Here is a 17,677-nt window from a genome sequence, read left to right on the forward strand (position 1 = left end):
TCATTTATTATAGAAATGATCTAAAGACTTTGATAGCAAAACGTATCATTTGAAGTCATTTTAACCCATTTTGTATGATCACAGCTAGTTTTTCCTTACACATTATCATATTCATATTTTTTTTATTTGAAAGTTGACTATAAACCGTCTTGTTAGAAACTACTAAGCACAGCTTCTGAGGTAATGGGTTGACCTTTTTCCACAGGTGCTTGTATGTTGTACTTTGTAGGAAACTATTTAAAAAGCGGATTTTCTGTGTTTATATTAACTTTACCCTTTTTCCATGGTTGTAATCTAGCAGATTATAATTTATCATAAATATCTTTATTTCCTCTTAAGGTATGAGGTGTTTAAAACTCAATTGTGATCTGTACAAGAGGCTGAGCTACATTGAAGCCACCATCATGATGAAAAACTATTATTTGGCTGAAAGATTTTAGAGTTTCAAAGTTTTATTTAGGTAAACTGCGGAAAACTTAATATACGAGTGACCTGCATTCACAAAACTAGAAAAAGAAATGACAATATGAAGTGACTTTTATTAGTATCGAATCAATAAACATTTCTTCTTGCTGAAAAAGTCTCGTGTTCAGACGACATCACACAAGTCTGGAGACGAAGTAAATAAAAGCAAAGAAACTTAAGAAAATGAATCACGACCACGAGACACCGTCCTGATACAGCAGTGTTTAAAAAAAGCCGCTCAAAATTAGTTTCAAATCACAATATCATTACACAGGGAAGCTGAAATGCATCACCAACTGAGAGGTTAGCAGTTCTATCATCACATACATATCAGGGCAGTGAATGCAACACGTGTGGAGGCGCCTGTATCGGTGCCTCGCCAGAAGCGGAATCACAGTTTCACGGCGACACCAGGAGCTCACGTTTCAAACATAAACGGAATCAACAACATTTCGGGAAATTGAAACCATTCCCAGCTAACTGTCAACACTCAGGCAAAGCACAGAGGAGTGGATGGAATCAAAACATGGCAGACGGGCTGCGGGGGTTGTCGTCACCGATTAAAATGCTTGCTGTCGCTCAGAATGTCGTCAAAATAAGGAGTTTTAAAAAGGGGGGGAAATGTATAAATCATTAAGTAACGGGAAAACAAAAGTAGTTTCCCAGTGGAAGCACATCCAAACTAACAAAAAAATAACAAGATGGGCACATTAACAGCTGATCTTATTTTGAAAGAGGCAAGTATTTGCAAAAGGCAATTCCCTCTCTTCTTCATTAAAAAAACAAAACCACATGTCACCATACAGGCCTATGGCGTTCAACTACCAGTCTATGTTACGACCAAACACAGGCATTGATCTCAGTGCTTGCTGTCTGCTGAGGCGGAGCGAGAGCGTGAACGGGGGGAGCGGGACCGGGAGCGAGAGCGAGAGAGGGAGCGGGACTGTTTGTTCAGAGCTGGGGCCGGCGAGCGTGAGCGATTGACCGGTGAGCGTGAGCGAGGGCGAGGGGCAGGCGAGCGTGAGCGAGACCTGGAGCGGGACTTGGAGCGAGACTTGGACCTGGAGGGGGATCTGGCTGCGCCCTTGCCGCCACCGGATGACTTCTTCTCTGGGGTGCGGCTGAGGGACCTGGAGCGGCTCCTGGAGCGGTTGCGGCTGCGGGAGCGGCTCTTGGAGCGAGAGTAGCTGCGGGAGCGGGAACGGCTCTTGCTGCGACTGTCGAGGAAAGAGAGGTTGTGTTAAATAAAAAGCTACAAACCACTAAACTTAGGAATGAACTGAGATTTGCTTTATTTCCCCAAAAGTATAATCGGGACATCGATCTTCACATTTAACTCGTACCTAAAGCTACAGCAGTGTCGTTTCAAACAGAAGTCGTCAAGGGAAAAGGTCAAAACTAAATTACCTTCTGCTGTCCTCGAATATCTTCAGCTTGCGTCCGTTCAGTTCTGTCCCATCGAGCTTGGAAATGGCGTTCTTCATGTCACTGCGAGATGCAAACTCAACCACCCTGTGTATCAAAGCAGAGACGTTACATTAGGACCAAACTCTGGTGACAAACATGAACAGTTTGAGGCGACAGATCAACAACTCACCCTTCGTTTTTGTTTGGTCTGTGAGCGTCCACAAAGGTAACTTCACCTGCTTTTCTCATCAGGTCTTTCAGGTCCTGTTTCAAAGCATAACACGGGATTAATGACACTGAGCAGAACAAGAGGTGCCAGTGAGAACCGTTTCTGACCTGGAGGGAGAGAAATGAGCAGGCAGCAAGAAACCAGCACACACACACACACAGAGACATGGGTTAACTAATGCTGACTTTTGTCACTTTGTGATAAGCTCCCATTTCAGTGGACGGCATGTAAACAAAAAGAGCCACTGAACATTCTTTGTAAGAGTGGACAAGTGTTTTTAACAGACTTTTTTCCCAAAACAGTATGTCTGTGTCTCATTAATTGGCTCCATGAATTTGCGTTTTGTTTTTCTGGGACTGGTTAACCAGCAAAAACCTAATAAGACTCCAGGGGGGAGACGCCGGATAAGTAAACTAGAAGTTTGGGTTTTTTATGTGTCAAGTTAAAACTAGATGTATTTTGGTTTAAGTCAATATTGGACTTTGTGTCTGCATGTCTGAGATCTGATTTCATTAGGGGCTGTATGATAATAGAACTATGGCTCAACAAAAACCTAGAGAGTCTCTTTTTCTTAATATTTAAAATAATTTGGCTCCAGGTGTTTACAAAGTAAAACTGCCCCGCCCCCCTCCCATCTGAAACTAACTCTACACTCCTTTACCACCCGACCCTAAACAAACCCAATCACATGAGTTTTATGCTACTTACCGCTCCATACCCAGGAAGACATTAGCATAGAGCCACTTGTCCAAATAGCAAATGGGAACCAATGCAGTGTTAAGCCCTTGAGAAACGACCTCGGCCTTGACTCAGCATCCGGCCTCCACAAGTAAGGAACCACCAGAGACCAAGTAGAGAGAGGGGTGTGCGCCCGACTCAACACCCCCCCCCAGCTCCATCAGCAACAGAAAAAGACCCAAATGGGAGAGTGTAGGGACCGTGGATTTGAGGGGGGTTACAGCAGTCGGGGGTGCCAGCCAAAAGAACCTCCAGACTGTGGCTACGGACCTCCTAAGGCTACCGTATCCTGCGCTAGACCACTTTCACCCGCCAAGGGGCCCAGCCAAGACTTTAGACCGGCGGCAACTGCGTGTAAGGAGAGGCACCAAATGGACACTATTCAGAAAAACAACCAGGAGATGGCGCTACACACTTGTGACACCTCCATGGAGGGTGTGCATTTACCTCTGATGTTAAGGAAACCATATAAAAGCAGCTGTTTTAAAAAAGAAAATCTAAAAAAAAAATAAAAAAAAATCAGTAAATGTCTTAGTTAGAACAAGTGTTTTTTATTTTAGATGGAGGTAAATTAAAAAAACTGGGGCTTTATTTGTAATTAGCCAATTATCTACTGAGTGCATAATTTTCAAAATGTATTCTGACTACAAAATGAGCCGGCCTGATCAAATGAATGCTGCATCACTTTTTAAAAAAAAAAACATGTCATTACAAGGTGACTATGAAATTTGAAAGAGGTTTCGTCTTAAGACAAGACGAGAACGGTTAGTAATCTCTTACCTGCCAGCTGATCCGTGAAGAGAGGTTCTCTACAATGAGTCTGTGGTCCGTCCGCACTGGAGGGCCGTACCTTTACAGGGAAAGAATTAAAACCAGCATTAAAAACTACATATCTACAACAAAACAGATGATAAACATTTCCTAACAAACAGGAAAGCGTTGAGTATTAATCCCAGACGGTAAAACCCACCTGAGTATATTCTCACAGCACAGAGAGTTTTCACTTAGTGTTTACTGACGCTTTATTTACTTTGTCCGCCTGACGAGCTGGGCTAATATTTGAATTTGATTCAGAGCTCGAAAAACCGGTTTTTATTTTCCATCATAATCCATGTTCTGCTTTAAAAAGTCAAGTCTGTTTTTGAATCTGCATTTTCTGCCACAAAAATCCAGTTACATTTGATATAAACACTGTCAAGAGTTCATTGCGCTTTACTTGAATTTGATGCAAAGAGAATTTAAGTGTCATTGTGTCCTCACTTTAAAATCAGGATAGATATAATGACTGATCAGAACCAAAAGATGAGTTTCGTTACTTTAGTGGAAAGGCCACATTGGTCCCAAAACATGAGCAGGAGTTTAAACCAGTTAGCTTCTATTAAAAAAATGACTTGACGTACCTGGATCCACTGCTGCGAGATGGGCGATAGCCGCCACCATCGCTGCTGTCGCGGCCACCACCACGACCTCCTCCACCACCACCACCCCCACTGCCGCTACTGAAACGTCCCATTCCAGGGCCGCCACCTCTTCCTCGTCTGGAGCGAGCATGCTCGATAGTGACCCTGAGCAAGATAGAGTTTTGTGTTCAGGAAATAACCCAAAAATATACACCAATAATAAAATCTAATTCAGTCAGTTGCTCCAGAGAATTTCTGGAAATGTTCATTTTAATTTTTTCTTCAGACTGAAAAAGAGAAGCCCTTCAAGATAAGACAAAGACATCCACTTGGAAGGAGGACATTCAGGGCTTTGGTGATTCAGACACAGACAAAGCAGCCAGGATGAGATCATTACCTTTCACTGCATAACTCCTTTCCATTCAATTCGTACACAGCATCATCTGCATCTCTATGGTCGTCAAACTCCTGATAAGAGAGCAAACAGTCAATACAGAGGCAAAAACAAGACAGGGTCAGTCATCCTGATTAAAATTGAGTGGTCTGTGACACTAACCACAAAGCCAAATCCATTCTTCAAGTTGATCTCCCGAATCCGTCCATATCCCTTGAAAAACTTCTCCACGTCTCTTTCTCGGGCGTGTGGGCTCAGGCGGCCGATAAAGACACGACAACCACTCATGTCGTTTTCTGGTGGAAATGGGGAAACGCGAGTTTGGTAAATTTCTCAACACAAAAGGAGCAAAGGTGGAGTAAAGACAGATTAATCTTTGACAATTAGTCAGTTCACTGACTTTGTCAGCAGTTCATGCAGCTGCATTTATTACCAATATGTTACTGATCGGTAGTAAAGTTGAGAGTGAAGCTGCTGTGTCAATAGTTTGAACGACCTTTTGACCGACTTCTAACTTGTAAGATCCGACCGACTCGTATCATTAAAGTTTTACATTAACCTTTACTGATAAATAGTCGAGATTCTGATGGGGTCTGGAACAAACATTTATTCCTAATATGCAATTAATCTGAAAGTTTTTTTCATGAATAATTGTTAAGCTTAATTCAATTCAGGTTTCTCAGTATACACATTTAACATCTTCAAATGCATTGTTTTGTTGAACTAACAGTAAAAAAAACTCCCAAAATATTGGAACTTAACAGGATATGTAACAGAAAAGAAGTAAATATTCATTCTTCACACTGAAAAGTACTAGTATTAAGCATTTTCTATAAAAAAAAAACAATAGTCGCAGATAGTTTGTAAACCACAAATTCCAAATTCAATGTGTGTGGTTATTGCTGAGGCCATTTTCTATAAACAATTACTTAACATCTTCGTTAACACTTTCCTTCAACCCTACTTGTAAATAAACTATAGACCAAGTGATATTTATCCCAGGTTGTGGTGAAAACCCAAGCTATAGTGAAACTGGGAGAACCTGAAATGAATCTAAGCCTAAAGATACACCCGGTTAAACCAGTTTCAGTACAGTCGTTTGCTTAATAGCCCAATTTGGCTTCACAAAACTGAAACTACTATCCCCCAACATGCATATGCTCACTCCCCAGTATCTCAGATTAGTCTAGCTTCAATTAATGCAGTGTAATACAACAGGGCGGCTATTCGTCCTGCCTTCAGGAAGACAATAGGTCTACCTGGGCCTGTTCCAACACCTATGAGGATTTTGGGGGTTGTGAAAAAGTCCTAGCTTGTCTAACAATAGTTTTTTAATCTCATTAATGCAATTCTGAAACACCCAGTCTGCAGATCCACGAGGGATCAATTTGATGTCCTTAGAGTGTAAAGTCACCACAGTCCTTAAGGATTCATGTTCCTCTTTGAGAACTTACTTTGGTTTTGGTTTCAAATCAGCAGATGTGAAATGCATGTACAATGTATTCAATTTGTGTATTTAGATAGTTTCAAACTACCTGAACACACAGAGGCATAAATCTAAAATTATGACTTAAGCAACAATTTATTATGAAATTATCTGATTTAAAAAAGGTGAAATAATCTGCTTCAATCATCTGAACTAATGATAAAATGCAGATTAACCACAAACGCATCAATAAGTCTTAAGTGGATTTACAAACAGGGGTTACAGCACCAATACAATTTAACTTGACGTATTTGAAGTAAATCCTAGGGCTTTACCGATTAATCGACATACAAATGAACCACCAGCTATTTGGATTACTGCACAGTTGCGTTTTACACACGTGTGTTTTGCGGATTCTTTTAAATACATAATACAAAACAATAACTTCACACGTAGGACCCTCGTAAACAAGACACGTGGAAACAAATCGTTGATTACCATCATTGTATAGACGAGATGATTTATAGTGAATGGAAAATAATCAAAGTTCGGACTCATTCATCCAGACGATATACGAACAGATATAATTAGGTGTTACTTATAATGATTGTAACTGTAATGACGTATTTACAGTGTATTATTAGGTCGCTGTGGTGGAGGAATTGATAAGAGTACCCCTCCAGTAATGCCGGATTAGGCCCGGCTTTGGCCCTAGGACAACCGGGGAATAATTACCGCAATTTCAAGCATCGATTAGAAGAAAACACAGTAAATGAAAACACACATTCAACCGGATTAAATACTAATTAACAGTTTAATATTACAGGGTGCAAATAGCGGTTTAGCTGGGTTAGCTAGATTAGCCTGGTGGCGAGGTAGCGGTTGAAGCTCGCCTCGAGGTCGGCTTCAGCTAAGCTAACCCCCGCTAGCTACAGAGACGTGACTGAAAGGTAGAAATAAAAACCAAACAAACCTGCCATTTGTTAAATCCTCCGGGCTAACACGGCTACTAAATGCGGATTCCGTGCGGTGCTCACCTCGATTCGGTCCTCTGCTCGTCCCCGGTGCGGTTGTCTACGTGGTGGTGAGCCGCAGCTTTTAGCAGCACCGTGTACTCGACTGTGTCAAAATGGCGAATGAGTCCGGAGAGCGGGGGGACTGAGACAAGAGCTGTCCCCCGGGTTGCCAGGTCGGAGTCACCCGACGGGTTTATCCGCTTTATCACCAGAGCGAATGTCGTGTCGGTCGTAGCTTTGCATCGCATCGAGATTTAAAGTATTTGTTTTACTCAAATACACCACAATACTTTTTTATTGAGACTAAAATAAGGGGAGTTTCGTAGAATCTTGAAAGGGGGAGACGTGACAGACTTGGCAACCCGGGTCAGAGTTAGTGTACATGAGATAAACCTATTAAATCCAGATACTGTTTTATGAAGTAGTTCTTTATTCTGTGTTTCCTTCACTTTACATTACTTTTGAGTGTCTCTGGTTATAGGAGCCACGCCATCAAGTGTACACCACACAGGGGAAACGTAATGTAAATCAAATTAAAGTTGTAAAACGGGGGCTTACCTCCTTTTGGCAGTAGGTGGTGGTATCACTATGACTATACGAGCAGACTAATAGATGTGTTCAGGTCAGAAAAACACGTTCTTGTTTCTCTTCAGATCTTATACATCTTTACCTAACCCTTTACCTCAACACCACTGACACTGTGACATTCAAACTAACTGAAAAAATTATTGCTTTGCTTAATGTGTCCTACGCACATAATTTATCTCCACAACTTATTGTTTCTTACTGTATATATTGTCAGACTGTATATATTGTTGTTTTGTTTTTATGTACAGTGCACCAACCTCACCATGGCAATTTCCAATATATGCAAATATACGCGGCAATAAAAATAATACTGATTCTGATTCTGATGTATGTAAATCGAATCAGAAATGAATCCTTTAAAGAAGAAAGAAAGTTGAAAAAACAGTTCATCATGTAGGATGACTATCTACTAATGAAAAATTAAAAAAAAGGTGGTAGATGACACTATAGTTCTAGAGGCAAGGGAGACAGGTGAAAGAGAATCTGCTAAATCAAAAAGGAGAAGAGTTTCAGTGCTGATCTCAATATCCAGCTCTGTGACACAAAGAAGACTCTGCTGAGTTTATAGACAGACTGGAGAAAACTTCAGGAGACACACAACGAGGTCAAAGCAAAGCCGACAGCTGTTTTGACGGCTTCAACATTCTGGAGTAATTGGAAATGGTTGTGGTTGTGTCTCAGAGGGGAGACACTCCGGACAGAGACACAGAGAAACACGGACAAAGGCAGAGACACTCGGAGGATCACAGAAACAGAAGATACAGAACATTTTGTGGTTATCCATCTCTTTATTCTAGCACTACATCATCATTCTTGAAATGGTCTTGGGTTGGGAGAAGAAAATACAAGGCTATGGTTGACTCAGTACGGCAGGAAAAAAAAATACCAGGCCTGGTCTGCTGTGTAGAAAGTGTCAAATACTTCTGGAATACTGATCAGTGTACAGCCCCTGTCAACTCAGAACACATAACAAAGAACCTGCACACGACCCGTTGGGATGTCAGATGACACTGAAAAACAAATAAGGATGTAGCTTATTTAAGAACATGAAGAAGTCCGCTGGAAAGAATCCAATCACCCGACTCGTTTATTACAGGTTAAAGAAAAGCAAGCGACAGGAGCTGAAATGAGTAAAACTACACGGAGCCGGATGTTTGTCAATAATTTTGTGATCAATCACCAAAACCCTCGATAGCCTGGGGGGGGGGGGGGGGGGATAACACATGCTGAATCCAAAATGATTACTGATCAATTTATTACATCATGTTGTCCTGGTCTGATCTTCTCACTGCATCGAACCAGGCCTCCGACATTATGAGGAGTTCCCTAAAAAGCTTTGTATCTGTAAACAACAGTTGAAATCAATCAAAATGTTAAATAAAAATAGTGATGCATTCTGGGAAATGCTCTGATTCTTGTCTCGTTAGAGGGGAAGATTGATTTAAGTCCTCAGAAATCGTAAATTCTCAGTTTTGGCATGTGCTGTTGTCAGATTTCTTTGGAAAGAGCCAGGCTACTTGTTTCCCCCTGTTTCCAGTCTTTATGCTAAGCTAAGCTAACCGGGTGCTGGTTGTAGCTTCATATTGAACAGACGTGTTATCGATCTTCTCCTCTAACACAGGAAAGAGAATAAATTCCCCAAATGTTAAGCTATTCTATTTCTCTATGGAAATTTAAATCAAGTTAAAGTTGTTACCAGTTTAATGGAGAAAAAGAGGATTTGACCATTTTTACCAAGGGAACAATCTCTGGGTCTAAGTGTTTGTATCCTGGCCCGGAAGTAATCGCACCATTTTATTATAAATACCGTTTGGATATAAAAGTGTAGACAAAATTTATACAGGGTCAATAGTCAAGAGAATAACCAGAGTTGCAGCTTGACTTCCTTTGTGTTTGTCCACAGATAGTGACTGGGCGGCCCAAGGCTGTGTGAACAGCCACTATCTAAACTGTATCTGCAGAACAGTATTTGTCAATGAACCGGTTACAGTTGGCAGCGAGGTGCCAGTTTACTAGTTAAACATGAGTGTTGGTTTAGTTTGATTACAAAAGGAGGGGAAATAATTGACGATATGATCAGAAATGTGGCGACTCAGCGTATTTCCAATTCCTTACACATGCAACAATTGAACTCAAGGGATGGTCCAATCGTCTGTTACCCGCTAACCGTCTAAATGGCCAAAGTAAAGCTCCACACAGAGAAAGCCGAGTCAGCGATATCAACTGAAGGCCACATAGAGGTTATTGAACGAGAACTCGTCGAGACTGAGCAGGTGAGCAGTTTCCTGCTGACGTCACAGGCAGTCGCCTCAGCTGTCCATCTAGTTACTCTACAAAAGCATCTCTGAAGGCAGGGCAGGGAACAAGGCTGACAAAGGTTTAAAAGTTCATGGAAAAAGACCAAGAATAACGTTCTACAAACTTCAGATCTACAAGTGGTTGTTGTCCATGTCTCTTGAGCTCAGAGCTCAGGTCAGAGTTTGCCCTCGGTTGTCGCAGTGTCTCTGTGCTCTAGCTCTGAAGTCTGTGAAGGCAGCAGATCCCTCCATGACGAGGACACTCTGCCTCTCCCGCCCCTTTACTCAGAGGACAAGCAGTATGAGGTCAGGTGGTTGTTCAAGCCGACTAATGCCACTTGAGCCACTAGCGGTGGTGGCAGGAAGATCCAGAGGTCAGTGTGTGTGTCTGTGTGTGTGTGTGTGTGTGTGTCTGTGTGTTGGGGGCGGGGGGGAGTCAGTTCACACCCTCGTGTGGCGACAGCTGTGGGAGGAGCCCGAGCCGGTGGCACCCGCCCCAGACGGGGACGCGGGGTCCTCGTCGCTGGACCCGTTCTGGTCCTCCCTGTGGAGGCCGAGGCTGATGTGGCTCTGCAGGGCGGCCGGGGTCAGCCACTCCTTGGGCAGGCAGCTCTGCAGGAAGGGGATGCAGGAGCTGAAGTACGCCAGTCTGTTCACCCAGCGAGGGGTTTCCCGTCCACACAGCAGCTGGAGAAAAGGCAAAATATCTGAGGTTAAACATATTGTCGTTGGTGAGTCCTCGCTAAGACCTGGAAATTGGACAATGTCCAGTCCTTAGACCTAGACACTGGCTTTAGATGTGACGGAAGGGTAATGAGGCCTTAAATTAGGAAGGAATATTCAGGCCATGTTAAAAAAAATACCAACATTTTGAGATTCGGATATTGTAAGAATAAAGTCATAATTTAACGAGAAACAAATCCATCTTGTGAGGAGGAAAAAAGATGGAAAAACTAATAATTTAATGACAAAACAGTCATAATATCATCAGAATATAAACTCTTAAATGAGAATGAGAAAAAAGTCTTAATCTAATGGGAAAAAAACAATTAATAATATTGCGAGAAAAAGAAAACAAATCAAGAAAAAAACAATTCTCGATACAAAATCTGGATCCGAGCTCATCGTTTCAGGAGATACCACGAAACCGTTTTGAATTCACGCAGCTGTAACTAACAATAACCTCACAGTCCTGATACTTATGATAATTTCATTTATTGTGAACTTTATATAACTTAACAAGATGGTCCATATTCCTCGTTTTATCACAGGTGACAGGCGGATCTTTGTCTTTTTTACTCTCCACATTTGAGCTGACTCTCAGGTGTAAAGCTCACAGGGTGTATGACAGTATATTCAGGATGAACAGACTGACCTCAGAGAGCGAGGAGGAGAAGTGGTTGCAGTTCTTGTGCATTAGATGGTAGGCGTTCCCTTTGAACTCTCTACCGAGCTCCTCCATGATTTTATCCATGTCCTCCTCTCTGAAGTCGGTGGTGCCTAAAACAATGGCCTCCCTGTTTTTAAAACAGCATCAAACAAAGAAACACGTCAGCTCTCTTATCTCCAGCGTTAACACGGACATCATCACACTGAGCTGTTCGCCAAACACACTTGAATTTGAACGTCTCTCCGAGCTCCGCAGCGTTCCCGGGGCTGATTTCGAAGATGCCGCTGAAAGGGTACGGATGACCCCCGTACGCAAACTCTGTGAGAACAACAAGGATCAGAACGGAGGTTAACACATGAAGAAGAAGCTGTAATTACTCTGAATAAAAGGGATTAATCACAGTCCCACTGTAGTTAAATCATCAGGCTAATTACAGGCTGCTCTGTGTTCACAACAGTGATGAACACCAGGGCCACAGCTTCTTCAATAGAGTGACTTCAATTATTAGTTAATCTGAATTTATACATTTGGACAACAACAAATATAATAATTATAATAAACTTTATTCGTATAGCACTTGTCTTACACAGTGATTTACAAAAAAAAGAGATGTGATATTTCATCAATCAATTATAATCAATATTTGCAAAGTAACTGGGTTAATATAGCTAACAAAAAAAAAAATACTTTCTATTTTGTTAACATCCCAATATAAAATATCCCAATTAAAGCCGCACCTAATAACATTTGGCCAATATGATAACTTTTACGCTACAGATTTGATAACGAAATCTAAGGTATCATTGCCAATTATAAACATATATAAATATATATCGGAATTGTGATTTTTTTTTACTCCCTTATATCTGCATCTGCCCTCAAAATGCAAGTCAGGCTCTTATCGAAATATTTCATCTACACATTACACAGATTCTGTCCCAAAGATGGACGACGTGCATTCGAATTCAAACAAATGCGACTTTATTATAAATGTATGAATCGTCCAGAGATAATTCTGAGTTCACATTCATGTTATCATTATGCAAATATATGCTGCAGCCTCAGGATATTCTGCTGAAGGTGCATTAGAGGGAGAGATTGCCTGCTCCAACTAAGAGAGTATTTTGTTTTACTATCATCATATTTCTTGGAGTGCGGAGACAACATTTCTGGCCTCAAGGGCATGATGGAATTCCCAGGGATGTAGTTTCACGCTGGTTTCTGCCACTTTTTTTTATAAAATAACACACACACGGTGAGTCAGCAGTGACTCAACCTTGAGAAACAAGGTGTTGTTATTGGGAACCTGACTCCATGTCACATTTTTAGAGCCAGACTCCATCTGTGTGTGTGAAAACAGCCTAGAAAAAAAAGACCTCGTGCTCAGACGCTGATGATTAGGTTTCTGAGTCTGACCCGACGTTTTTCTGCCCAGACTAAGTGAGATGGGATTTCACAGACGTAAAGAGAAAAACACAGTCCGTCTCACCTCTGCCATAAATCTCGATGCCTGAGTGGAAGACTCCAATACCCAGATTGGAAGTGTACTCGTTTATCCAGTACTGCAGAGACAGGGGGAGAGAAGGGGGGGGGGGGGACCTTTAAGATCAATATCAAGGGTTCTCTTGTCAAAGAATAAAGTCCTGTATGAGGCAGAAACCACAGAAAATACAGTCGATCACTTCATTGATGAGACTTCACAGGAGAAAAGATGCAGTGATTTAACTGAGGAAGATCCCAATTACTCACGATAACGAATCGTTCTTGTGACTCTTTAGAAACCTGATGATTGTGCAGCACTTTAAATACTCAGGGAAACTGGAAGTACTTTATTTTTTCTGTTAAAGGAAATAGTTTGCCGAGATATAAATCAGTAAAGCTCTGGTTTCTACAGCCAGTGAGCAGGAGGAGGGGGGAACAGCAAGACAGCGCTTCTAAGAGATTGTCAAACAATCAAAAAAAATTATAAAAGAAATACTTAAAATTATGTAATGCTCATAATGTGTCCTTCACCAGATGGGTCAAAACCAGAGGTTAAATTTCCTTACCTGCATGAGTGTGCCTGTGCATGTCTGTGCATGTGTTTGGGACAAATAAATGCATCTTAATCTTAATCTTAATCTTTGTAATATTATACCTCTAAAGATCAATTAAATTTTTTTCCCTTCAAATTAAACTAAACAAAGCAATTTTTTGAATAAAACCTGTAACTTTTTTTTTTTTTTTTCTTTAAAAGTTAGTTCAACAATTTTCTTGTTATTGAACAGAGCATTCCCCACCCCCCCCGTGGAGACATTTTGGATTAAAATTACATCTGCACTCGCTTTTAGTTTCACATCTGTACAAGTACATGTTTACTTCTGTTTTTTAACAGGATGTGTTGAGTTTGCATGTTCTCCACGTGTCTGTGTGGGTTTTCTCCAGCTTCCTCCCACAGTCCAGATACAGGCAGTTCATTGAAGACTCTCTGACCGACCGGATGTTTGAATATGAGTGCGACCCTCAGTGGAGAAGTGATATAGATGATGGATGGATTTTGTGAGGCGGCTGTAGCTCAGTTGATTAAATTGAATATCTCCTCCTGCCCATGCGTTAAACATCTTTTTACAAAAAGATACTGCTCTCGCTGTGGAGATAAAACTGCCAAAGACATGCATGACAGTATTTGATACTTAAATGCTGTTTAAAATTATTTAAAAAAAACAAATGTTCATTCATGTGTTTGAGTTTATCACTTGAGTCAGGATTGTAGCAGCGGGAGCATCCCAGCATGCACCAGGCACCAAACAAAGATGCACAGGATGGATCCGTCACACCACGGGCAGATTAACACTCAGTCACAGACTCTGGTTTTTGCAAAGCTTCAGACTGTGGGAGAGAAAACACACGAGACAGTCCCGGCCATCAAACCTGGTTTGTTCTCGCTGCGAGCCGAGCTTCCGCCCCCGCTGCAGACAATCAAGAGATTATTCATGGCAGCTCCCTCCACCCCCCCCCCCACACCCCCGGACACGCCCTTACTCTCGGACGCTGCCCCAGCTGTCCCCTATTAATAATAGAAGATGTTCAGGGCTCAGAGTGATACAATAAGAGCATTCCTACCACTTTCCTTTGTGTCAACAGAGTCTTCTCATGTTTCTGCACTGACCTCTACCCGACTGGACTCTTTTGCTCTTTCACATAGAAATGGGATGAATAGAAATGTTATGTGCAACCTCTCAGCTTCCTGGAGGGAAACTGAGGTAGAAATCTTCCACCTGACTTTTCCATAGTAGTTCAGCCTCGGCCGCAATACTGAGGGTTCAGATTTGTAGATTGTAATCTTCCTTCATTGATTCACCTTCGGTCTCTCCTGCCACTACACTCATCTGCCGTCTCACTTTCGCCCTCTTCAACCTCTTCAGCCCCGGCTCTGAAGAGAGTCACACTGGAAATTAAATCTGATGTTTGAGCAGAAGTCACCTCAGGACCCGGTCAGGTCCTCATCTGTGAATCCACTAGAGTCCAAAACCCGACCTGGCTTTGAGTTTTAGAGTCTGATTAATTTTTCTCGTTCATCATTTGTCAATATGCACAAGTCATCCTTTTGTTTTATAGTTGTTCAATCTCTCGAAAATATGGAGCAAGTGAGGAAACTAGTTGAAATACTTCAAGTATTTGGAGAACTCAGTTACATATCACTTCGGTGATTTGGTGCCGCATTGTCAACCAAATATATTCAGTAGTTATTTTCAATATTTCACATGGGTACACATAATTAATAAAGGATTTGGAACAAAGGGATGCCATTTGAATCCTGGGTGGGGGAAAAAATCTAATGAATTCTGTCCTAGATGCTGAGGTCACTAACGGGTGTAACATTAAATGTTCACAGCAGCAGTTTGGACCAGATGTTTGGTACGACAAAGAATTTGAAAACTTTTTATCTATGATATATTAACACAGATTTAAATGGTTTCAGCTTTGTCTTATTATACAGAGACATTTAATGTGATTACTGCTGTTCTATCAATACTTTACCGTATATTTAAGGTGGAAATAAATGATCATGTAAACAAATACATGTAAAAACCCTTACAATGCCTGTTCAGAGTTACACACAGCTGTAAAAAATAGCTGTAAATGGAGCGATTCTCTGGGTTGGTGCAGCAACATGTTGTGTAACGTTCACACAGGATGCTGTTCAGCAGCAGTGTGTGAAGACCAGGCAGACCCTTGTCCTGTGCTGATGCGTGTGGGTTTATGCGAGTGTGTGTGTGTGTAAAAAAATGTGTTATGGTTGTGTGCAATCATTTGAGCTGTGTGTGTGGGGGGGGGGGGGGGTGCACAGTGACAGAGGGCTGAGGGAGGCTCTTGTTTCACAGGCCGGAGGTTGGAACATGAAACTGTACTTTCTTTCTTTCTTCTGCATTGTGTCTCTTTGTGTGTTAATATCACGCAGGATTTCTGACACAGTGACGCTGCACGATCACACGAGCAGATAGAGAAGAGTTTGACTGGAGAAGCACAAAGAGCGTCTGCAGCAAACCAGCGGAGGCCACGTACACGCTGTGTGGCCACTGAACCACCCAGAGTCTCGCCTCACTGGGTGTTGCAGTAAATCTTTGAGCATGTGTGTGAGTGCTCAGCAGATTCAATTGAAAATGTCAGTTTTTAGAAGTCAATGTTTCTAGGGGAGTGGAAAATACAGACTTTTATAAAACATGGTAAAGTGTTTCTCGATTCAATTTAATTATTTTACCTTTTTCACCCCAAATGTATCACAGCTACTAGCTAGTTGGTAATATCTGTTAGGTTTGATGCATTAACAGAGATTCTTTCTGAGGTAAATCAATTGTTTAATCATAAATAATAGATTATCCAGAAGAGTATTAGACCTCAACCCTGCAGTGTTCAACCCAAAGTTACACCCCTGCCACATGTGGTCATATTTAAATAGAATCAACAGGATTATTTGAACAGGTTTAGAATAAAAACTTGTTTTCCATCTGAGTGCAGCTCTTTGCAAACAAGCAGTGAACCAGTGAAACAGGTGTGAAGTGGCTCTGCCTGCTATTTATAGTGGTGCCTTCACTTTCCAAGGAAGGTGTTGATTACAAACATCCAGCCACATGTGCACAGAGTGAATGGAGTCTGGGACACTCACCATGTCGTACACGTTAAGGAGGACCGGTTCATTGGCCATGGTTTAACCCTGAACTGGACCGGGGGGTCAGCACCTCCACACCCCGGGGGGAAGTCACAGGGCCACGGGGCGCACAGAGGCGGAGGGCAGGTGTCTGCTGGAAGGATGGAGGGAGCTCATTCCCGAGCAGGTGTGGGGAACAGTTCTGCGGGTAAACAGCCACGAAGGTGTCCGGGATAGGTGAGGCTTTAACGGGGAGATGTCACAGAGCCATTAGCACCGGGGATGCGAGCGGCTCAGATCCGTGCAGGGCAGCGCGGGGAGCGGCGGTGGACGCGGCCCATGCCCCGGCTCCGAGGACTCAACAGCTGCGAGGAGGAGTGGGGGGGGACCGCAGCAGGTTGGAGCGGGACGAGGGTGTCCACGAAATCAAACACAACCAGTTAAAACATCAAATCGGGGGTGAGACCGTGATCCACAGCGGGTGTAAAGGGCCTGCGAGGGCGGACGCGTGAAGCGGGCGACCTGCTGTCATCGTGGGCGGAGGAGGGACAGCTACAGGCGGACCGAGGCCATCTTCACGCGGATGATGTCGGAGCAGTCCTGCGGGGCCATGGTGCCTGATGACGGCCGACAGAGGCTGGAGGACGGAGGGAGGGGGGGGGGGGGGTCAGCACCAGCTGCTGCTTCCCAGACCGACCAGTGCTGCTGTTGCCGCTACAGCTGCTGGCCCACATCCGGCATCATCATCCTCTTCGTGGGCTCCGACCTCCGCGACACGAGCCCCCCCAAAACCACAACCCGCTCGAAGGAAGAGATCTCACCAAAGACCCGTGGGTGAGGTGTGGTGGAGATCCAGCGGCCGCGGCTCTGTGTGCCTCTGTCCCCGGCTCTGAGTCCGTCTGTCCCCGGCTCCGTGTCTCTGCCTGTGGACGGACTGGAGCCTTTGATTACATCATATCTGCCTCCGAGGCAACATCCTCCACCAGCTGATGGAGGCTGAGCTGCTGCACCGAGCACATTGCATTACAACACACTGTCTGTGTGGGTCAAGTTCCCTCACTGCTAGAGCCCTTCACTCAATTAAAGTCCCTTCAATAACAACTCGACATTATTATTCTAACATCTTCCATATCTATAATTCTTTATTTCAAAGGGATGGTTCACCCAAAAATAAAAAATTCACCTATCATGTGGATGCA

The 17,677-nt window shown here is 42.9% G+C and overlaps 2 protein-coding genes across 3 annotated transcripts; both read right to left on the reverse strand.

The window, feature by feature from the left end:
- Positions 1-519: 519 nt before the first annotated feature.
- Positions 520-7,220, reverse strand: srsf5a (serine and arginine rich splicing factor 5a). 2 transcript variants are annotated; one of them, XM_053434179.1, is made up of 8 exons: positions 7,097-7,220; positions 4,796-4,929; positions 4,637-4,707; positions 4,240-4,404; positions 3,620-3,689; positions 2,063-2,136; positions 1,873-1,977; positions 520-1,682 (listed from the first exon to the last, which is right to left on the reverse strand). In XM_053434179.1, the coding sequence occupies exons 2-8, from the start codon at positions 4,919-4,921 to the stop codon at positions 1,325-1,327; spliced, it is 969 nt and encodes a 322-aa protein (XP_053290154.1). In that variant the 5' UTR covers positions 4,922-4,929; positions 7,097-7,220; the 3' UTR covers positions 520-1,324. The 2 variants fall into 2 exon arrangements, with proteins under 2 accessions (XP_053290154.1, XP_053290152.1); XM_053434177.1 differs by having other exon boundaries at positions 7,033-7,192.
- Positions 7,221-8,901: 1,681 nt separating this feature from the next.
- On the reverse strand, positions 8,902-16,789 carry LOC128450619 (deubiquitinase DESI2). Its single transcript, XM_053434190.1, has 5 exons — positions 16,497-16,789; positions 12,840-12,912; positions 11,575-11,668; positions 11,336-11,477; positions 8,902-10,647 (listed from the first exon to the last, which is right to left on the reverse strand). Exons 1-5 carry the CDS (start codon positions 16,533-16,535, stop codon positions 10,402-10,404), a joined length of 594 nt encoding a protein of 197 aa, XP_053290165.1. The 5' UTR covers positions 16,536-16,789; the 3' UTR covers positions 8,902-10,401.
- Between the last annotated feature and the right edge of the window lie 888 nt (positions 16,790-17,677).

This window comes from Pleuronectes platessa, chromosome 11 (genome assembly GCF_947347685.1).
Source record: "Pleuronectes platessa chromosome 11, fPlePla1.1, whole genome shotgun sequence".
In the NCBI taxonomy this organism is placed as follows: domain Eukaryota; kingdom Metazoa; phylum Chordata; class Actinopteri; order Pleuronectiformes; family Pleuronectidae; genus Pleuronectes; species Pleuronectes platessa.